Source organism: Podarcis pityusensis, assembly GCF_964106645.2.
Source record: "Podarcis pityusensis genome assembly, chromosome: 7".
Taxonomy (NCBI): Eukaryota; Metazoa; Chordata; class Lepidosauria; order Squamata; family Lacertidae; genus Podarcis; species Podarcis pityusensis.
In genome coordinates, this window is record NC_138031.1 from 87,959,951 (window position 1) to 87,983,310 (window position 23,360).

General features: G+C 44.0%; 1 protein-coding gene across 1 annotated transcript in view; it reads left to right on the forward strand.

Annotated features, from left to right (window-relative positions):
* Nucleotides 1–21,850, forward strand: part of SORCS2 (sortilin related VPS10 domain containing receptor 2) — a gene marked incomplete at its 5' end in the record, with an annotated part of 136,868 nt that extends 115,018 nt beyond the window's left edge. Inside the window, 2 exons of the mRNA XM_081015136.1 lie at nucleotides 17,922–18,001; nucleotides 18,290–21,850. Of these exons, the coding sequence (XP_080871262.1) occupies nucleotides 17,922–18,001; nucleotides 18,290–18,313 (104 nt within the window). The 3' untranslated portion in view covers nucleotides 18,314–21,850. The remainder of the gene's footprint in view (nucleotides 1–17,921; nucleotides 18,002–18,289) is intronic.
* Between the last annotated feature and the right edge of the window lie 1,510 nt (nucleotides 21,851–23,360).

The window sequence follows — 23,360 nt, forward strand, 5'->3', positions numbered from 1 at the left end:
ATCCTCTGGACTGCAGTTTGTTAAAGGTGCTGGGAATTGTAACTGTGTGAGGGGTAAATTGCAGTTTCCAGGATTCTTTGGGGAAAGCCATGACTGTTAAAGTGCTATACAGTGGAATCTCAGGTTGCGGATGTAATCCGTGATGGAGGCACATCCGCAACCCGCAGTGTTCGCATCCTGAAGCGCCGCGTCTGCTCCAACACGATTCAGCGCTTCTGCGCATGCACAAAGCGCGATCTAGCGCTTATGCGCATGTGCGAGTGGCGAAACCTGGAAATAACCCGTTCCAGTACTTTGGGGTTTCCTGCAGTCCGTAACCCAAAAACATGTAACCTGAAGTGTCCATAACATGATGTATGACTGTAAATGTGCTTTAAAGGCAAGGTGTGGATGTGGCATTAAACATACATTCTGGATTCTTCAATCTATATATTTTATTAATTAATGGAAACATTGATTTAAAAAAGTATATGCTGAAGTAATCTAACATTTAATACTTTATAAAATATGTCAATTAGGTTGACATTTATTAGTTCTTGTAAAAAGTGACTACAGCTAAATCTGTTAGCTTGACTGGGGTTACTTCCTATTCTAGTTACTCACTGCTGAGGGAGAGGTGAATCTGAAGGCCTAAGGACTAGAAAGTGAGCATCGTGGCGCCAATTTCAAAAAGGGGATTGGGACTACAGGGAGTGGCTGGAAATCACAGGCCAATTAGCTTAATGTTTGTCCTGGTAGAAACACTAGTTGAAGATAAAACAAGCAATCATATAGAACAAGCCCCACTGAAGCAAAACCAGCATGGCTTCCGCAAGGATACATCCCATCTCACTCCTTTTTAGAGTGTCAAGTACCATATAGGTAGCAGTCATGGAATAACCATATAGGTAAGCAGAGCTTAGCAGTCATGGAATAAGAGGCAGGCTCCTCTTTTGTATCAGGTATTGTTTAAGTAAGAATAGATGGACAGATCTATCAACAGAAGGATCATAGAATCATAGAGTTGGAATAGACCACAAGGGCCATCGAGTCCAACCCCCTGCCAAGCAGGAAACACCATCAGAGCACTCCTGACATATGGTTGTCAAGCCTCTGCTTAAAGACCTCCAAAGAAGGAGACTCCACCACACTCCTTGGCAGCAAATTCCACTGTCGAACAGCTCTTACTGTCAGGAAGTTCTTCCTAATGTTTAGGTGGAATCTTCTTTCTTGTAGTTTGGATCCATTGCTCCGTGTCCGCTTCTCTGGAGCAGCAGAAAACAACCTTTCTCCCTCCTCTATGTGACATCCTTTTATATATTTGAACATGGCTATCATATCACCCCTAAACCTCCTCTTCTCCAGGCTAAACATGCCCAGCTCCCTTAGCCGTTCCTCATAAGGCATCGTTTCCAGGCCTTTGACCATTTTGGTTGCCCTCCTCTGGACACGTTCCAGTTTGTCAGTGTCCTTCTTGAACTGTGGTGCCCAGAACTGGACACAGTACTCCAGGTGAGGTCTGACCAGAGCAGAATACAGTGGCACTATTACTTCCCTTGATCTAGATGCTATACTCCTATTGATGCAGCCCAGAATTGCATTTTTTTTTAAATGATATTTATTAGAGGTTTAATAGTTACAGAAAAAAGAAGAAAGAAACAATAAAAAGTTAAACAAAACAAAACAATACCTTACAATACATCAGAAATAAAAAGAAAAACACAAAACAATACCTTACAATACATCAGAAATAAAAAGAAAAACACAAAACAATACAGCAAAACAACAAGAAAAACAAAAACATTTAAAAACACATCCAATATTTCCATATCTTTACCTTTCATTTACTTGTTTCATCGACCTCCTCACACCTCCCTTTTTTGTATTCTAGTTCAATTAGCTATTTCAGCAAATCCTTTCCATCTTTCTCAATTTTTGTTCTATAATTTATCTTAACACAATCTAACCTTAAATTTTCCACTTTGGCCCATTAACAATCTGTTTTTGCTTAATTCTTTATAACATTTCTGCTAAAGCCATATAACTTCATTCCAACATTTTTCTAATATTCCTTAATTTTACAATATTTCTCTAAATAGTCTTTAAACTTTTTCCAATCTTCTTCCACCGACTCTTCTCCCTGGTCTCGGATTCTGCCAGTCATTTCCGCCAATTCCATGTAGTCCATCAGCTTCATCTGCCATTCTTCCCAGGTGGGTAGATCTTGTGTCTTCCAATGCTTTGCGATAAGTATTCTTGCTGCTGTTGTAGCATACATAAAGAAAGTTCTATCCTTCTTTGGCACCAATTGGCCGACCATGCCCAGGAGAAAGGCCTCTGGTTTCTTCAGGAAGGTATATTTAAATACCTTTTTCATTTCATTATAAATCATCTCCCAGAAATTCTTAATCCTTGGACATGTCCACCAAAGGTGAAAGAATGTACCTTCAGTCTCATTACATTTCCAGCATTTATTATCGGGCAAATGGTAGATTTTTGCAAGCTTGACTGGTGTTATGTACCACCTGTAAATCATTTTCATTAAATTCTCTTTTAAGGCATTACATGCCGTAAACTTCATACCTGTGGTCCATAACTGTTCCCAGTCAGCCATCATAATGTTATGTCCAACATCTTGTGCCCATTTAATCATAGCCGATTTCACCGTTTCATCCTGAGTATTCCATTTCAACAGCAAGTTATACATTCTTGACAGATTCTTAACTTTGGGGTCTAACAATTCTGTTTCCAATTTTGATTTTTCCACATGGAAGCCTAGTTTTTTGTCCAAATTATATGCCTCCATTATTTGATAATAATGGAGCCAATCTCGCACTCTGTTTTTTAATTTTTCAAAACTCTGCAGTTTTAATCTGTCTCCCTCTTGTTCCAGAATTTCCCAATACTTCGGCCATTTGGCCTCCATATTGAGTTTTTTCTGAGCCTTTGCTTCCATTGGTGACAGCCATCTTGGGGTTTTATTTTCTAGCAAGTCCTTATATCTTATCCAGACATTAAACAGTGCTTTTCTGACAATATGGTTTTTAGACGCTTTATGTGCTTTAACCTTATCATACCACAGATATGCATGCCAACCAAATACATTATTGAAACCTTCCAAATCCAACACATCCGTGTTTTCAAGAAGCATCCATTCTCTCAGCCAACAAAATGCGGCTGATTCATAATAAAGTTTAAGGTCTGGCAGGGCAAATCCACCTCTTTCTTTAGCATCTGTTAATATCTTAAATTTTATTTGAGGCTTCTTGCCCTGCCAGACAAATCTAGAGATGTCTCTCTGCCACTTCTTGAAACAGTCCATTTTGTCCAAAATTTGCAATGTTTGAAACAGAAACAACATCCTTGGCAATACGTTCATTTTTATCACAGCAATTCGGCCTAGCAGTGATAACTTCAAGCTTGACCATATTTCTAAGTCCTTTTTCACTTCAGTCCAACATTTTTCATAGTTATCTGTCAGGGAACTGCCATCGGAAGGAAGGGAAGTGAAAGGGCTCACACAGGTTGGGAGAGACTCAGCAGCTGAAGAGGGAACCAGTAGGGGGAGAGGAGCTGGGCTGAGGGAAAGGGAGCTGGAGGGATGGCTCAGAGACACTTCCAGCGAAAACAGTGGGGAGGTTTCAGGACCTCCTGTAGGGACACCCACTCCGCGCCGGAAACTGTCACGCAGAGAGTCCAGAAGACGTGTTTCCGTTAAGGAGCTTTTATGTTGGAAGCGATTCCGAAAGCAACCACTGTCGGAATCTGCCAGCGACTGACGGAGCCATGTTTAAGGGGCTCCGTTACAGACAGAGGTTTGCAAACTTGACCAAACTCTGAGGGACTAGGATTTTACACACAAGCAGCTCATCGTCCCATCACAGCATTCCGACAGTCTTCGTGAGCAGCTTGTGCAGGAGAAGGCATCATGAGCAACCCAGCCGGAACCGGAGAAGCAGGAGCTGGAGCGGGTCCAAGCCTGGAAGAAAGGTACCGGGTGTTGGAGGTCCAGCTAGCGCTGCAGACGGCGAGGCTTGAGGAGAGGAGGGCTCAGGATGCAGACAAAAAGGGGAAAGACACCCAGCTCGTCAGAAAGGTACCAGGATTGGTGCAGAAGTTTGGGGGGGAGCCCAAAGACTATCATGGCTTTCGGACAGAGATGCAATATGCCCTCAATCTGCAGTTTGATGAATTCCCTGACGAGGAATCAAGAGTGGCTTTCGTGATTGGGCATCTTGAAAAGGGGGCGAGAGACTGGGTTAGACCCCTGATGGCAGCGAATAGTGACGTCCTAAAGGACACGATGAAGTTCTTTCGCGCCATGGATCTGATGTTTTCCAGCGATATTGAACAGGGAGTGGTCCGCAGACAGTTAATGGCTTGCAAACAAGGGAGCCGATCTGTCCGTGAGTACTGGACTGAATTCACCATGTTGATCCATAAATTGGGGTGGGATCTATCGGCGGAACCCATTCAAATGCTCTTTGAAGAAGGGCTTTCTTCGGCTGTGAAAGACGAACTTTCCCGGGCGCCCAGGGCGGAGTCTATGGACCAGCTGACCAAATCAGCGCTGACCATAGGAGCGCGCCAGGAGGCGAGAGCATTGGAGAGGCGGGAAGGGAAGGGGGAACGTTGGAAGGAGTTCCGCATTCCAGACATTCCAGAGCCAACTTTCCCGCCGGCAGAGCCGATGGAAATCGGAACAGCGCGCGCGCGCGCAGTTTCAAAGCCCAGTGAGGGGGGAAAAAAGGAGGGAAAAGGCGCCCGGAAATGCTATCTCTGCCAACAGCCAGGTCACTTTGCCAGAGTCTGCCCCCAGAGGAAGGAATGGCAAGGGATGGTAGGAGCTGTGGAGGGAAGAGAGGAAGAAATACCGAAGCAAGTAAAAGCCAACGCCTGGCTGCCACCGTCGGGGCACAGCAGTCAGGCCAAAGAGCAGTGAAAGTGCCCACGCCAGAACCTCCTAAACCCGCCCTAGTGATAGAAGTGGCGCTAGAGCTGCCAAACGGACACCCTCTAAAGATAAAGGCGCTGTTGGACTCAGGCAGCTCCTGCAATTTCATGAGCAAAGAGTTTGCAGCTGAACACCAGATACAGACGATCCCTTTAAGCAACCCCCTGCAGGTGACCACGATCGATGGCAGGGAGCTGTTGGGAGGAGAAGTCAGCTTGCAGACCGTCCCAATGATAATGAAGGTGGCAAGGCACACCGAACTGATAGCGTTTAATGTGGCCACCTTGGGAGGAGCTCCCATTATATTGGGGATGAGCTGGCTAGCGTTACATGATCCGCTGGTGGGCTGGCATCAGAGAGTGGTTTCTTTTGGTTCAGCACATTGCTTAGAACACTGCAAAGAGGGAAAGGGTTTGGCAGGGGCCCAAGCCACCCTAGCAGGGACTGAAGTAACGGAGAACGTGAAGGTACCACGACAATACGCAGATCTCCGCGACGTCTTCAGCGAAAGGGAAGCTGACCAATTACCCCCGCATAGACCCTTTGACTGTCAAATCAATTTACTCCCTGGGGCACAGCTCCCTGTAGGCAAGCTGTACGCCATGTCAGACAGAGAGATGCAGGAGCTAAGAGAGTTCATTGACAAGAACCTGAAGAGAGGGTTCATCAGAGAGTCCAGGGCGGTGGGGGGCAGCCCAGTGTTTTTTGTGGATAAAAAAAAACACGAACAAGCCGAGGCTTGTGTGTGACTTCAGGGCCTTAAATGCAGTGTCAGAACCAGTGGCTTTCCCTATGCCCAGGATTGACGACATTTTGACAAGGGTCAGGAAGGGAAAGATTTTTACTAAACTGGACCTAAGGGGGGCGTACAACCTGATACGAATAAGGAAGGGGGATGAATGGAAAACCACCATGTTCACCCCTTTGGGGGCATTTGAATATTTAGTTATGCCCTTCGGCCTACAAGGAGGCTCCGCGTGCTTTCAATCGTTTATGAACCACGTCCTGGGGCCTTTGCTTTACAAGAATTGTGTGGCCTTCTTAGACGACGTGTTGGTGTATTCTGAGAATGAGGAGCAGCATGTGAGAGACGTCAGAGAAGTGTTGAGCAGGCTGCAAGCCAACCAGCTGTGGGTGAAACTGGAGAAGTGTCAGTTTCATACCAAGGAGGTGGAATTCCTGGGGTATCGCCTGTCAGACAAGGGATTGGCCATGGATCCCGGCAAGGTCCAGGCGGTGCTGGAATGGAAAACACCCAAAACAAGGAAGGATGTGCAGAGGTTCCTAGGATTTGGGAACTTCTATCGTAAGTTCATCCGAAACTTTGCCCACCTGACGGCGCCCATTACGGACTGTCTCAGCAGTAAGAAGAAGTTCGTTTGGACTGAGGAGGCGGAGCGAGCATTTGAGGAACTAAAAAGGGCCTTCGCCTCGGAACAACAACTCCTGCATGTGGATTTACAAAAACCGATGAGAGTGGAAACTGACGCATCAGACAGAGCGATTGGGGCGGTGCTTCTGCAGCCAGGGAAGGAGGAGTCAGAGTGGAGACCGTGTGCCTTTTTTTCGCGAAAGCTGAACAAATCCGAGAGGAACTACACGGTGTATGACCGAGAACTACTAGCCATTCATGAGGCGTTCCGGAGATGGAGGCACCTGCTAATTGGCGCACAACATAAGGTGCAAGTGTGCACTGACCACAAGAACCTAGAGTATTGGAGGACGGCACGAGTGCTCAACCAACGGCAAGTGAGATGGGCCCAGGAGTTCTCCAAATTTAACTTTGAGATTTGTTACGTGCCAGGCCCAGAGAACATTAGGGCGGACGCTCTCTCACGCAAACCTGAATATTTGGAGGAGGAGGGAGCACCCGAAGAGAGACATGTCATTCCAGAGGACCGCTGGGTGTGTGGGGCGGCATTGGTGGGACAAAGAGAACTGGTAGAGGAAACAGAGAATGATGAATACGCCCAGAATAAGCTCAGAGGTCTTAGGGGTGAGGGAGAGGAACCAGGGGGTTTCGAGGAAAGAAATGGAGCTTTGTATTACAAAGGGGCACTGTATATCCCTGAAGGAGACTTAAGGGGGAGGGTACTCAAGCAGTTGCACGACAGCCCCACGGCGGGGCATTTTGGACAACACAAAACCATGTGGTTGGTCACCAGGGAATTTTGGTGGCCTAAGGTGAGGGAAGATGTACGGGAGTATGTAAGAGGGTGTGAGCAATGCCAGCGAGCCAAAGGGGAGAGGCGGGCACCGGCGGGGCTATTAGAACCCTTACCAACCCCAGAACGACCTTGGGAGGCAGTGTCGATAGATTTTATGACTGATCTGCCGAAGTCCAAGGGGAAAACAGCCATCATGGTGGTGGTAGACCTACTAACAAAGATGTGCCACTTTGTAGCCTGCTCGCATGCAGTCACGGCGGAAGAGACAGCGAAGTTATTTGTAGAACACATTTTTAGGTTGCACGGGGTGCCATTGAGGGTGGTCTCAGACCGAGGAAAACAATTTACTTCCAGGTTCTGGAGGAAGCTCATGAGCTTACTGCAGGTGGAGGTCAACTTTTCGACTGCCCGGCACCCTGAAACCAACGGGCAGGCGGAAAGAGCAAACGGGGTCCTCCAGCAATATCTGAGGTGTTATGTCAATGACAGAGAGAATGACTGGGTAGAAAAGTTGGCGCTGGCGGAATTTGCCTACAACAATGCCGAGAATGTGTCCACAGGGATGAGCCCCTTCTTGGCTAATTATGGGTGTCATCCCAGGGCTTTCCCAGGGGGAGAAGGGGAGAGATGGGGTGTCCCGGCAGCCGAGCATTTTGTAGAAGAAATGGAAGCAATCCATCGTCAGCTCCAACTCAACTTAGAAAGGGCGAAGGAAGAATACAAGAGGCAGGCAGACAAGAACCGAAGGGAAGGTGAAACCATAAGGGTGGGAGATAGGGTGTGGCTGTCAACCCAAGGGTTGCCGTTCAAAGGAGGTTGTAAGAAATTAAGACCCAGGAGATTGGGTCCCTTTGAGGTCATTCAACAGGTCAACCCAGTGGCTTTCAGGCTCCGGTTACCCAACCACATGAAACTGCACCCAGTATTTCACAGGTCGTTACTGTCACCGTATGAGGGGGGACGAGAAGGGATGGCCACTCGGGGACCGGTCATAGAAGAAAGGGAATGCAGCAGCCATGTGGCAGAAATCCTCGACGCCAGATGGAAGGGGGATCAGGTGGAGTATTTGGTAGCGTGGGAAGGAGAACCGGAGTCAGAAAACACTTGGGTAATGGCAGAAGATATCAATGACGAGGTATTGATAGAAACGTTCCATCAAAGGTTCCCAAGGAAACCTCAGCCTGTGGAGAGGTTCCGGAGGGAATACTTTGGGACCACCGATGAGGAGGAGGAGTTGGAAGGATTCTCGGAATCGGAAGGGGAAGGGGAGATGGACTCTGAGGAGGAGGAGTACTTCGAGACCAGGAACCGCAACAGGTGGAGAGAAGTGTTCGGGACATCGGAAGATGAAGGAAGTTCATTCCGGGGTTTTGCCTCCTCACCGCCCGTAGAGGAGGGGGCGAGAGGGGATGAAGGGGGCCCTGGAGGGGAGGTGGATGTCAGGGAACTGCCATCGGAAGGAAGGGAAGTGAAAGGGCTCACACAGGTTGGGAGAGACTCAGCAGCTGAAGAGGGAACCAGTAGGGGGAGAGGAGCTGGGCTGAGGGAAAGGGAGCTGGAGGGATGGCTCAGAGACACTTCCAGCGAAAACAGTGGGGAGGTTTCAGGACCTCCTGTAGGGACACCCACTCCGCGCCGGAAACTGTCACGCAGAGAGTCCAGAAGACGTGTTTCCGTTAAGGAGCTTTTATGTTGGAAGCGATTCCGAAAGCAACCACTGTCGGAATCTGCCAGCGACTGACGGAGCCATGTTTAAGGGGCTCCGTTACAGACAGAGGTTTGCAAACTTGACCAAACTCTGAGGGACTAGGATTTTACACACAAGCAGCTCATCGTCCCATCACATTATCCTTAAATAAATTCACATTCTTAGCAGTCATGTTAACCCCTAAATATTTCACTTTCTTAGCCAGTGTTAATCCTGTCTCCTTCTGAAACTTATCTCTCTCAATCACAGTTAGATTTTTCTCTAAAACCTTAGTTTTCATCTTGTTCAACTTAAAGCCTGCTACCTGACCAAATTCTTGAATCAATTCCAATACTCTTTTAGTACTAGATTCTGGCTCCTGTAAAGTCAATACCAAATCATCAGCAAATGCTTTCAGTTTGTACTGTTTAGCTCCCACTTGTATACCTTTAACCAATTGGTCCCTTCTAATCATATTTAGCAAGACCTCCAGGACCGATATAAAAAGCAATGGAGAGATTGGGCAACCTTGTCGTATTCCTTTCTCAATCTTAAATTCTTCCGTCACTACGTTATTCACAATTAATTTAGCCTTCTGTTCTGAATAAATTGCACCTATACCATTTCCAAAACCTTGACCAACCCCCATCCCCTGTAAATTCTTCTTCATAAAACTCCAAGAAATATTGTCAAAGGCTTTCTCCGCGTCCACAAATATCAGAACTGCTTTAGTATTAATCTTCACTTGTAATTTTTCTAAGATATTAATTATGTTCCTCGTAATGTCAGACAAGTGTCTGCCCGGGAGAAAGCCCGCTTGATCTTTATGAATTTCTTCTGCTAACACCTTTTTTAATCTTTTAGCCAAAATATCTGCAAAAAATTTATAATCCACATTAAGCAGTGATACGGGGCGGTAGTTCTTGAGCTGTGTCTTTTCGGTCTCTGTTTTCAGTATAAGTGTAATATAAGCTTCCTTCCACGACTCTGGTGCCCTTTTCCCTTCCAGTATTTCATTACAGACTTCCTTTAAAGGTTGTATTAACCATTCTTTCAGAGATCTGTAGTATCTTGAAGTCAATCCATCCGGTCCTGGGGATTTACCTAATTGCATGTTCTGAATGGCCCCTTCTACTTCCTGCTCCGTTATTTTGTAATTCAGCATTAACTTATTTTCCTGATAAAAAAATCCTTCCAGTAGCACCTTTAAGACCAACTAAGTTAGTTCTTGGTATGAGCTTTCGTGTGCAAACACACTTCTTCAGATACACCCATTTTTTCCTGAGAGATTTTTTGTAGTCCATTAGTTTTCAAGAATCTATCAATGTCCATTTCTTTCTGCGTCTCCTGTGTATATAGTTGTTTAAAATACCTCTGGAAGCACTTTCTAATTCCCACTGGATTCTGTATATTCTTTCCTTCCACTTCCAAATTCGTAATGGTATTAAGTTTTTGTCTTTTTTTCATTTGCCAAGCCAACAGTTTTCCGCATTTATTTGCCGATTCAAATGTCTTTTGTCTCATCTGTTTACTCTTCCATTCTATTTCCTGATTCGTCATTTTCATATATTGTACTTGATATAACTTTATCTCTTTCAAAATCTCCTGCGACTTTGGTTTCACCCTCAGTTTCTTCTCTCCTTCCTTTATTTTCCCCAGGATTTTATCTTTTTTCTCATTTTGAATTCTCTTCTTAATTGCATTCTGTTGTATCAGAAATCCTCTCATAACCGCTTTGCTTGCGTCCCAGATTACTCTTTTTTCCACAGTAGTGTTCATATTTATCTCAAAATAGTCTCTCAAAGTTTTTTGGGCCTTCTTAGTCACTTCTTCATTCCTAAACAAAGTATCATTCATCCTCCATCTAAAGGAACCAATTGGCGTCAGTTTCATTTCCATCTTCACAGCATTATGGTCGGAGCAAGTTTTGGGGCAGATTTCCACTTTACTAGTCTTCGGAGCCAGTCCTCTAGTTACCCAAATTTGGTCAATTCTTGTCCATGTCATTTTAGCCTCAGAGAAGAAAGTTCCCTCTCTTCCCAGGGGGTTCTTCGTTCTCCAGATGTCAACTAAATCCATATTTTCAGTCATGTCAAAAAAAGTTTTTGGTAGTCTACCATCCTTGGTGACTACCTGTCTCTGTGCCTTGTCCATGTTTGTAGAGACCACTCCATTCATATCTCCCATCAGAATCATATTGTAATCCATATAGTCCATCAGGATCTCATGTAACTTCTTGAAAAATTCCGATTTTCCTTCATTTGGTGCATAAATACTTACTATCAAAAATTTCTCTCCTTGTGATTGAATTTCAATTGCAACAAATCTTCCTTGGTCATCTTTAAATATAAATTTTGGTGATAGGCTCTCTTTTGCATAAAGGACTACTCCGCTTTTTTTAACTTTGTCTGATGAAATAAATTCTTGGCCCAATCTTTTATTACTCAATATCTTCCTATGTAGCCTTATCACATGTGTTTCTTGCAGACAAATCAAGTCCAATTGTTCTTTTTTGAGTAAATGAAAGACTCTCCGCCTTTTTTCCGGGGAGTTCAGACCATTAACATTCCAGCTTAATACTTGCAGTGCCATGATGTAGTTACTCTGATTTTCCTCCAACTGCACCCAGTGCCTGCTCTTCTTCTGTTGGTAGTGTCGGTGTCACGTTCACTAGGCGGTCCAGTCCAAAAGGTAATGTTGCTATGTCCACTATTCCTCTTTTTGGTGATCTTCTGTCCAATGCTCTTTGCTCTAATACTCTGTCTGGCGATCCTCTGTCAGACCCTCAGCCCAGAATTGCATTGGCTTTTTTAGCTGCCGCGTCACACTGTTGGCTCATGTCAAATTTGTAGTCAACCAAGACTCCTAGATCCTTTTCACATGTAAAAAGTGGAGTCCCCCAAAGATCAGTATTAGGACCTATACTTTTTAACTTATTCTGAAATGATTTGGAGCTAGGGGTGAGCAGTGGGGTGGCCATGATTGCTAATGATGCAAAGTGGTTAAAACAAAAAGAGGTAGTGAAGAGCTCCAAAAAAGATGAGTGGTGAAATGGTGAACACAATTCAATGTAAACAAGTGTAAAGTGGTGCATGTGAAGAGAAAAAACCCAATTTCAGGAATGATACCTTGGGGTCATAGTGGATAGCTCAACAAAGATGTTGAGCTGTGAAAAAGGCAAATTTCCTGCTAGGGATAATTAGGAAAGGAAAATAAAACTTCTGATATAATGCCATTACACAAATCAATGGTTCAACCGCATTTGTAATACTGTGTACAGTTCTAGTTGCCTCATCTCAAAAGGAATATTGCAGAGTTGAAAAAGGAAAAGAGCAACCAGAATGATTGAGGAACTCCTTATGAGGAAAGGTAGCAGCATTTGGGGTGTTCGAGTTCAGCGAGTCGGCAAGTAAGAGGCAACATGATAGAAGTGTATGAAATGATGCCTGCCATTGAGAAAGTGGACAGAGAGGTATTTTCCCCCTTGCTCATAACACTAGAACTCAGCGACATCCAATGAGACTCAATGAATTCCACAATTTCGGGACAGATAGATGAAAGCTCTTCCTCATGCAGTGCATAGTTAAAACTCACTCCTACACGAGGCAGGGATGGCCAGCAACTTGGATGGCTTAAAAGAGAATGACTGTATAGTGGTACCTCGGGTTACAGACGCTTCAGGTTACAGACTCTGCTAACCCAGAAATAGTGCTTCAGGTTAAGAACTTTGCTTCAGGATAAGAACAGAAATCGTGCTCCGGCAGCACGGCAGCAGCAGGAGGCCCCATTAGCTAAAGTAGTGCTTCAGGTTAAGAACAGTTTCAGGTTAAGTACGGACCTCCGGAACAAATTAAGTACTTAACCTGTGGTACCACTGTATACAAATTCATGGAAGGTAAGACTAGCAATGGCTACTAGTCACAATGGCTTTGTTCTGCCTCCACTGCCTCTTCGAAGACAGACACAAAGAATTCATTCAACTTTTCTACAGTCTCCTTTTCTTCTTTTAGCACACTTTTGACCTTGTCATTCTAGGGTCCAACCACTTCTCTAGTTAGCCTCCTGCCTCTGATGTATTTAAAAAGTTCATTGTTATTGTTTATGTTTTTAGCAATTTGCTCCTCAAATTCATTTTAAACACCTGCTATTGTCTGCTTGCATTTCTTTTCTTTTTTGTTCTCTTCATTTAGACCAAACTTCCATTTTCAAAAGGAAACCTTTTTGTCTCTAACAGCTAATTGAATTCTGCTTTAACCACAGAGGCTGTGGTGGTACATTTCTTGATCTGTGTTATATATTTTAGCTGAACTTCCCAAGCACATGGGTGTCTGCAGAAATAATTTCAGGGGCAGGGGCAAAGTAGATTTGTAAAAGATTTTTAATTATAGGTTGTTGATGATGCTTTGCAGTCTTCATAGAACGTAATTCCACAAACCACTGCATTGTGCTAAAGAGAAGCAATGATAAATCATAGTGGATTGTGCCTGTTGGAAATTTACTGCATTTTATGGGATTATACATATCAGAACTAACTTCTAACAAATTCCTTTATTTGTCCATTTACCAATAACAGAGAAAAACATACAGCTTGAGTTTGTCCATTGAACGTCAATACTTGGAATTCTAAACCAAATTAAAACCCCTAAGGCTGAATTTCCCCTACTTTTACACATATGTTTTATTCATTGTGGTGAATGCCAAACCCAAGGTCTGAAACCAGTCAGGTTTTTTTGTTAATGCTTTAAAAATTATTATTAAATTTCTATACCAAGGGACGCGGGTGGCGCTGTGGGTTAAACCACAGAGCCTAGGGCTTGCCGATCAGAAGGTCGGTGGTTCGAATCCCTGCAACGGGGTGAGCTCCCGTTGCTTAGTCCCTGCTCCTGCCAGCCTAGCAGTTCGAAAGCATGTCAAGTGCAAGTAGATAAATAGGTACCGCTCTGGCGGGAAGGTAAACGGCGTTTCCGTGCGCTGCTCTGGTTCGCCAGAAGCGGCTTAGTCCTGCTGGCCACATGACCCGGAAGCTGTACGCCGGCTCCCTCGGCCAATAAAGCAAGATGAGTGCCGCAACCCCAGAGTCGGTCACGACTGGACCTAATGGTCAGGGGTCCCTTTATCTTTACCTTTAAATTTCTATACTACCCTTCATCTGAGGATCACAGGGCAGTTTATAGTATAAAAACACAAAAATACATAACATAGTAACAAACAAACAAATAAATAACCGTCCCGCCCCCCAGTTTAAAAGGCCATAGATTGTTTAATTACCCGGTGGCCTGGAATAAAAGGAATGGTTTTGCCTGGTATCTAAAGATATATAATGATGGTGCCAGGTGACCCTCCCTGGGGAGACCATTCCACAAATGGGGAGCCACCACAGAAAAGGCCCATTCTTGTTTTGCTACCTTCGAGATATTTTGTGGACCTCAGATGAGGGTTGCCGGGTCAGGGTTCGCTGATATGGGAAGAGGGTTGTCTGTCCTTGACACTTGAAGAGTGACTAGTGGGGTGCCACAGGGTTCTGTCTTGGGCCCGGTCTTATTCAACATCTTTATCAATGACTTGGATGATGGACTCAAGGGCATCCTGATCAAATTTGCAGATGACACCAAACTGGGAGGGGTGGCTAACACCCCAGAGGACAGGATCACACTTCAAAACGACCTTGACAGATTAGAGAACTGGGCCAAAACAAACAAGATGAACTTTAACAGGGAGAAATGTAAAGTATTGCACTTGGGCAAAAAAAATGAGAGGCACAAATACAAGATGGGGGACACCTGGCTTGAGAGCAGTACATGTGAAAAGGATCTAGGAGTCTTGGTTGACCACAAACTTGACATGAGCCAACAGTGTGACACGGCAGCTAAAAAAGCCAATGCAATTCTGGGCTGCATCAATAGGAGTATAGCATCTAGATCAAGGGAAGTAATAGTGCCACTGTATTCTGCTCTGGTCAGACCTCACCTGGAGTACTGTGTCCAGTTCTGGGCACCACAGTTCAAGAAGGACTCTGACAAACTGGAACGTGTCCAGAGGAGGGCAACCAAAATGGTCAAAGGCCTGGAAACGATGCCTTATGAGGAACGGCTAAGGGAGCTGGGCATGTTTAGCCTGGAGAAGAGGAGGTTAAGGGGTGATATGATAGCCATGTTCAAATATATAAAAGGATGTCACATAGAGGAGGGAGAAAGGTTGTTTTCTGCTGCTCCAGAGAAGCGAACACGGAGCAATGGATCCAAACTACAAGAAAGAAGATTCCACCTAAACATTAGGAAGAACTTCCTGACAGTAAGAGCTGTTTGACAGTGGAATTTGCTGCCAAGGAGTGTGGTGGAGTCTCCTTCTTTGGAGGTCTTTAAGCAGAGGCTTGACAACCATATGTCAGGAGTGCTCTGATGGTGTTTCCTGCTTGGCAGGGGGTTGGACTCGATGGCCCTTGTGGTCTCTTCCAACTCTATGATTCTATGATTCTATTCTATGATTCTATGACTAAATAAAATACAGTACTAGGTGGATCATTCTGTAAACAAAAAGTGAAGTTGTCAACGGTCTTTTCTTTTATGAATTTATCCTTGGGATAGCTCTTCCATTTTTCTCTATGGACACTCAACAAGCACAAGCCTGATAATTAGTCTTCATTCATTGTCGATTTTAGCCCTGCCTTTACCCTCCACAATGTGCCAAAGGATTGTTTAGTTGTGCATTTTGTAACTGGGAGGGAAAGTGCTATGAGAATGACCATTTTAATAGCAGAGCACATTTTGTTGTGGTCCAGTAGTTCAGTAAGGCTTATGTTACAAACATCACCCAGTGATGGTTATATTTCTTTGGTAGACTCACAGCTTGTGTGAGGGCAATGTTCCCAGAATGTGGGGGGGAGGGGTAGGCATAAAACTGAAATCACATTTAGTCAGAAAACCCTTGGCACCAACAAGTTGTGTTTAATTTGTGCAATGTCAGCTGGCCAGCTGCAAAGCAGGTAAAACTGTGATCACACAAGTTAAATGTGCGCAAGTTGTGAGTCTTTTTGCCAACAATTCATACCAAGTAACAGACTCATCCCCAAAGTTTTCAAATTTGTAAAGTTCTTGAATGGGATTGAAAGTTTCATCAATGAAAGAGGACATCCGTGAGATAATTTGCGAATGCAAAGACAAACAATGCAAGTTGTTGTCCATGATGCATACAACTGGAACAAAATATGTCTTCTCTTGGTTTTGCCTGGTCCTGCTAATTGCTTGAGTTGCATGATAATAAGGGGTAATTTTCTGCAAACACGCAGATACTCTTTCATTGTTGAATCCCCCAGCTTTCACATAGCATTGGTATGTTGGGAATTAGTCTTTGGATGCTCTTAGGGAAATGTTTTATGATGCCTTTAATTGTGCCAACTGTGGGATTAGCAGTAGACAATGGTGGTCTAATATATTGCCCTGATTTGTGCTTGAACCCTATAGTTGAGCAACCCTTGTATACTTGTACAACTAACTTATTGAGATTGAGTCCAAAATCAGAACAGGCAGATGAGATGGCATTGACAATACCTGCTGCAGTTTGGTCTGAGACTGAAATGAACCCAATGAATTCTCACGTTCAGATGCATTCACATCACTTTCTGCCGGGCTGGAATGGTTTTCCATGTTTTATCACTGCTTTCATGATTTGTTGTAACCTGCCCTGTGCCCTTATGGTGAAGTGCAGGTAAGAAAACTTATAAGCAAACATAGGGCAGCCTTCCACCCAAACCCCATGGAAAATCCATGGAAAGTCAGCAGAAACGAGGGCTGGCATATTTCACGAAGTGAAAATCCAAAAACATACAAATTGTGCCCCCCCCCCCTTTTTGGAAAAACAATTTTTTGGTTATGTAGCAAAAAATCCAGGATGAACTGCCTCTTTTTGGAAATTCCCCCCAGACGTCACTTCCACCGTTGAAATCCCGGAAATTCTCCCCAGACGTATGGCAACCCTAGCACAAACAATGTTGTTTCCTTCTGTCCCACGCCAGGGACATTTAGCCTCATGGTAATATCATCCCTACCCTATCTGAAACTGCATTTTTCTGGTGAATGGTCCATTCCAGAATTTTTATTTTTTTATTTTTGTTTCTATAGCCTCCATTTTGCTAATTAGCCGTAATAGTGGTTTGATGCACAGTCCCTTTTTCGAGATCTAGTGACATGCTGTTCTTTTGAGAGAGATCCCTGTGATACACTCTGATTCAGCACAAGGACCTATAAACATGAGTGTAGCATCCCTAGGTGGATGAGGAACAGCTGCCAGGCTTGGTTCCCAGCACCCTCAGGGCCGACCCACCCACGAGGCAAGGGGAGGTGGCTGCCTCAGACCGCAGGATCCACAGGGGGCGCAGATTTGGGGGGCCATGGTAGCAGCAAGAGTTGTGGCACACGCCTTGGAGGCCTCCTCAGCATTCGCACTCCCCACATGCTGCCTCTGCCGCAACATCTTGGCGAATAGGAGGCATTGCTGGTCTCCTCCTACCCTTGTTCCTGATGTAGATCTTCATTCATCCCTTCTTCCCTGGCTGGGTGCAGGGACATTTTGTAGTTTGACTCAGGTGCCGAAGTGCCTTAGGCCAGCCCTGCTTAGATGATAGACCAGAACTACTATTCTGAAGGGGGAAGCAGGATTTGGCTTAAGCCTTCCCTGCCCCGCCTCCCACTCCCAGCCAGGTGATTGGTACTCTTGTTGATTGACTGGGGCTGCCTGTATGCCCCCGGTTTAGTGCAAATGTATCATCAGGTCAGGGCCATGGTGTAAGGAAACTTTTCAATTATTCCATTCATTCTTTTTGTCGTAGATTTTTCTTAGCTAAACTGCAGGGGACGCTTCCTCCGATGAGGATCTGAAATACATGTGACAAATGTTAGATTTGCCATGGGGATTCCCTTCTCATCTTTGAGACAGTTTGAACAGACCCTTCTCTGTTTTACAGCGTAGTGTGACTAAACAAATCCTAGCTTTCTGTTCTCTCTTCTCATAATTTTGGAATTTTTACAGTGGCATATTTCTAGACTCACCCATCCACTTCTTTTGTTTTTATATATTTTATGTTGCCTACTTTATCGCCACCCCCACCTTGGGACTTCTCCACACCATTACCTTGCAGTGACTCCTTCTGGGAGAGGTGGAAACTTGAACAGCTACAGAGTTCCCTTATTGCTGATGGCAGTCAGTGTCCAGTCCCAGGTCAGTGTCATCTTAAAAGGAAGCCTATGGTTCCATTCTTCTCCCTTGCCTCCTCCCCCCAAACCACTTTATGATGTCACTTGGCTCCACACTATAGGGATTCCCAATAGTTCATCGAAAGCCAACATTTTTAGCAACACAAAACTGCTGCACCACTCTTACCTGATGCGATTTTGATAAAACCCACCATCCCATTTGGTGGAATTGTTCCTGGAATAGATGGGGGTGGGGTTCCTGTCAAAATCCTGTAATTTGCTAATCATTGTGCTTTGTTTTTCTGTTCCTTAGGCAATCTCTCAGGCATGGTTCTGAGCACTAATTCCAGGGAGAAGCACAGTTACCTGATTAGCTGATACTCACAAATGAACACATAGACTCTTCTGTTGGGTCCCTCCTTCTCCCTCTGAAGATATAACTACTGGTGGGATGGAGAAGTTGTCTTGAAGATAGGCACAGATGTGTAATACTTGGAGAGAAAGATAATATAATTTGTTTCCATGGCTGTGGACTTTTTTTACACCTCAAACTAAGATAGCAGATCTGTAGCCCTAGGCACACTTGCAACCACCTTTTCTGTCTCCCGTGTCTCTAGTTCTCAATGTTCATTTAATTGAATGCATACAGCACTTAGCTCACTGTGGCAGTATCAAGTAGGAGGCTGCAGTTCTTGAGCCATGAAGACTGGTTTTAAAAGCTGTTGGCTAGTTGAAGCAGAAATCTGGTGGAATGTTGGGAATAGTTTCCTTTTACAAGGAAGTGACTCCTGGGTCTGATGTGGCACAACCGAAGAATTCAGAGAGATACTGTCAAGAGACACGTTGATGACTCACTAGCATCCCTCTTCAGGCCCCGTGCAGCAGCTGTTTGAAAACATCGTACAGGGTGATGCTGAAGTGGGAAGTCTCACAGCTTCTTGTACATCACCACTAGGAAACTCTCTGCTTTGTTTTGTTCCCAGACCAGGTTTCCTCCTTTTCAGACACCACCCACCCTTCCGTAAGTGGGTACCACTAGACTGACTGGTAGTTCGCAACCTACATAATTATATAGTATACAGCTTGGGCTGCCTTACTGTCTTTTGGCCCCCATAACAGCAAGTGTAATTACTTTTTTTATTTCTGTAACCCTTTTTTGTATCTTTTTAAACTTTCTATTTTTATAGCTATACAAGCATTCCTGTCTCAGGATAGTACTGTCAAAGCAGCATACTTGGAACTTGCTATTTTAGTCTTTTTCCTTTTTCTACTGTGGGGCGGAACAAACTGGAAAAAAAACACACTGCCTTGGATGTGTCTGACAATCTGGTGAATTAAATTTGAGAATTAATTCCATTGAAATGATTGCACTTTCTCAATCTTACCCCTAGGTGTCACGCTTCATTCCTGAGACCTGCGTTGAGCTAGACCTTATTTCTGTGTGCAGGACAGTGGTCTCCTGTGATGGTTACTGTTGTTTTGAAGGTGTGCAAGTTAAATGCTGTGTTTGCTTATTCTACCCCAAGTAGCTTCATGGAGCAGGAACTGCAAGGTTGCAGCCAAACCTGCATCTAATTGTATTTGCTCTGAGACTCTTGTGTAGGAAATGAACCACAGCACTGCTTGGAACTAGTCACTGAGCATCTTTCTAATTGTCTCACTTTTTACAAAGAACTAGCAGAGTTACCTTAGGTTTGCTGAATAGCAGTGGATAACCAAGCATAAATAAGAATGAGTTATGTCACACTTACTAGTATTGTATGTATTAGATTATTATGTCTCCAAGGTGCCAATGTTTATTTTTGCTGAAAGCACATTCCATTTTGTCATGTTCTATTTTGTCCTCTTGTGAGCACTAAAGCAAATCCTGCAGAACTGTTAAGCACAATGCATTCAGGAACTGGCTATCCAAATGGATGATGACATTGCTGTGAATGAATTGTGTCTTTTTGCCACTTGCTCAGGATCTCAGTCTGTCTTTGTTGATGCCGCAAGACCTACTAATGCCCTGAACGTTTGCTTCGGAAGGAGCCATGCAGACTGCCGCTTTGCCGGCACAGTGCTTAGCAGCTGGTGAGAGAACATGGGCATGAGGAGTCCCAAGGACTTTATTTCACTGTTCATAGTACTGCTGGCACTGTAAACAGCAAAACCTCGCCAGATAGGATATAGGATAGAATTCCTGTCCACCAGAAACCCAGTGAGGAAGGCAAATCACCACAGGTCTACGGGGTACATCCAGATGGGTGTTTATGCTTCACATGTGGGCAAATTTTTCACAACATTTTCATGATGATTGGTATCAAATGCCAACTCTTATTTCAAGGATAATCAGGATTTACCCATTCTGGAAAAATCCAATAAATTATATATTTTAAAAAACCTGTTTACAATATTAAGCCCCTGTTTAGAAGAACACAAAGTCCCATGCCCACAGATCAATAACAGATTACTAAAAATGGGGGGAAACTGGTCTGTGTTATGACTCCAGCAAAATTAAATCTTATGGCATTCAATAGTTTCTTGGAATACTTTCTGGAGAAGTGGATTATTAGAACAACTGTATTTAAAGTGCTAATAAGTCAGTTGATGTCCAGTGCTAACTCTTAATTCTAGATTTTTAGTATTGCCTCATGAAAAATATTGCTTCTCGTCCTTGGAATGGAAAATCCCCACCTTAAATCTACACACAGGAAATTCCAGTTCTGCTTCTCCCCCAATCAGAATAATAATAATAATAATAATAATAATAATAATAATAATAATTTATTTATACCCCACCCATCTGGCTGAGTTTCCCCAGCCACTCTGGGCTGCTTCCAATCAAGTGTTAAAAACAATACAGCATTAAATATTAAAAACTTCCCTAAACAGGGAATAGAAAGAAGCTAAATGGTGTGTTTGTTTTGAGATGTTTTGGTTGTTGTGCTTTTGATTTGTTACTTGAGCACTATTTAACATTAGCATGCATTTACTGTAAACGCACACTTGTTTTCTCTGCCTGCCTTAATGTTTTTATAAGGTGTACTGTTCATGCTGGGATGAGTTACAGTCCATTATTCCAACCTATAGTTCCGTGGGCATTGTTGCACAGACATGGAACTCCTGCTTCTTATATTCTTTAGTGAAGAGAGAAGCCATGCACATACGAAAGAACATGTGCAAATATGCAATCCCCTTTACTGACGTGACTGAGCTCTCATTTCCATCACCTTCTATCTTTTCTTGCATGTGTGAAAAAACCTTGACTTTGGCTGATAAAGTGCAATGCAGAGTTAACATTTTTCTAACTTTGCTGTAAGTGCTCCTCCTTCCAAACATGGAGGGAGATATTTTGGGAGGCGGGGGGACAAATTAAAAGGGTTGGACTCTTATTGCAAGAAAGTTCAGATTCTGACAATTTGAAGTCACATAATATTGACATAGCTTTTGCTGTGCTTTTTAATATATATATTTGCATAGCGGTCACAGCAAGATGTTTTCTCCATTGCCAGATAAACTGCTGGGAACTGTGGGTGAGTTTCTGCTTGGATGCCAGCAGGGAAATCTTGACACAATAGGGGTTTTCACATTGCATTCAAAGAGTGTACAATCTGTGTACCTGTGTACACAAATAGCTGAGCTGCACACTCGTACAGCTACTCACATGTAGCGTTCTAGGAGTGTGTAATCTGTGTGCACGATAGTTGAGGTGTACCAATCAATATGTGTACACTCTTTCACAGAAACGCTTGTACATATGTAAAGACAGCTTGTACCTATGTACAGTGTAACATGTGAACAAGCTTTGTATCTTCTCCCTATATGAGAGTGGAGTGGAGCAGTACTGATTGCAAGGTTTTTTTTTCTGTGTAATAAAAAGTTTGGAATCTTTTAGCAGTTCTTTTATTGACAGGTAAGGCTGCAATCCTAACCCCACTGCCTCCAAAGTAAGTCACATTTACTTCTGTGTTTGCAAAAAGAGGATGCCTGTTACCCTTGCCTCCTTCCTCCATGTTGTGGGATGGGTTGACTAGATTTTTAAAGTCCCATCCTTAGCAGCAAAATTGAAGCACAGGAATTAGGCTGTAAAGCCGCCTTTTGAGCAAATCCAGCCAACTAAGTAGGCTGGCTTCCCCCTTTCTTCCTTAACAAACAATCAGGCAACAACTTGGGAAGTAAGTTTAAAAATATAATTTACTTCCTTATAATCTTGCATTGGTTCAACAGTCAAACCTTTGCAGGCAAAATACCGTATTTTTCGCTCTATAAGACGCAGCAGACCACAAGACGCACCTAGTTTTTGGAGGAGGAAAACAAGAAAAAAATATTCTGAATCTCAGAAGCCAGAACAGCAAGAGGGATCGCTGCTCAGCGATCCCTCTTGCTGTTCTGGCTTCTGGGATAGCTGTGCAGCCTGTATTCACTCCATAAGACGCACACACATTTCCCCTTACTTTTTTGGAGGGAAAAAGTGAGTCTTATAGAACAAAAAATATGGTATTTATATTGACAGTATAGCCAGCTTCAGGCTGGAGCAAGCAGAGACATGTCTGCATCCAAGACTGGTCAAAAAAAGCAAGCAAGAAAAGAAGGAAAATGTTTTTCAAAGGTCTGACTTTCTGCCTCTCAACAAAACAGCTCTGTGGTTTTAGCCCCTTCTCATGCTAACTAGCAAGAATATGCATTTGTTAGATTTGGCAGCTAATCTCCCGCACGTGTCTAATATTAGATTGTAAACTCCTTGGTGCAGCAGTTTTTTTGTTTTTTACTCTGCAAAAGCATAATGCACACTGATGACATAATATAAATCATAAGAAGATGCTACATGACCTGTTGCCTGCTGCAAAGCCCCACAGTGAGGGTGGCCGGAAGAAGCAAGGGTAGGGATACTAGCAATGTGAAAGCATGGCTCAGGCATAGAAGCTTTGAGCAGTGGTGACCTGTCCTGGGCCAGCTGGGCATAAGACTCAGGGAGGCCTGACAAGAAGGCAGCAGCTCAGGTCCCAGCCCTTTCAAAAGGGTTGATGATTGCACTCATCAGTTGATAATCGGGACTCACTGTCCAGACTTTTAAGAGAAGGCATAAGGAAATTTTGAAGCCGCCTAGCAGGGAGCACCTCTTTTCATAAAGCAAGGTGGAGGCTTAAAAAAATTAAACAGAAGCAGCACTGTCTCATTGGTTTTGTGGTGACCTGCAACTTTCACCTCTCCTAAGGTATGTACTGCAGTTTTATGCCTTTCATTTTGCATCCTGTTTCTCATAGCATGTGCATGAACACACCCCACGGTCTGCAGCTGCCAAAAGGCTTGTTAAGCTCTGAGATGCCTGATTTGAATTCATGAACCACTTAAAATGGGAGCAGTATAAGGCAGAGACAGGTGACCAGTAGACACCAGTAGAC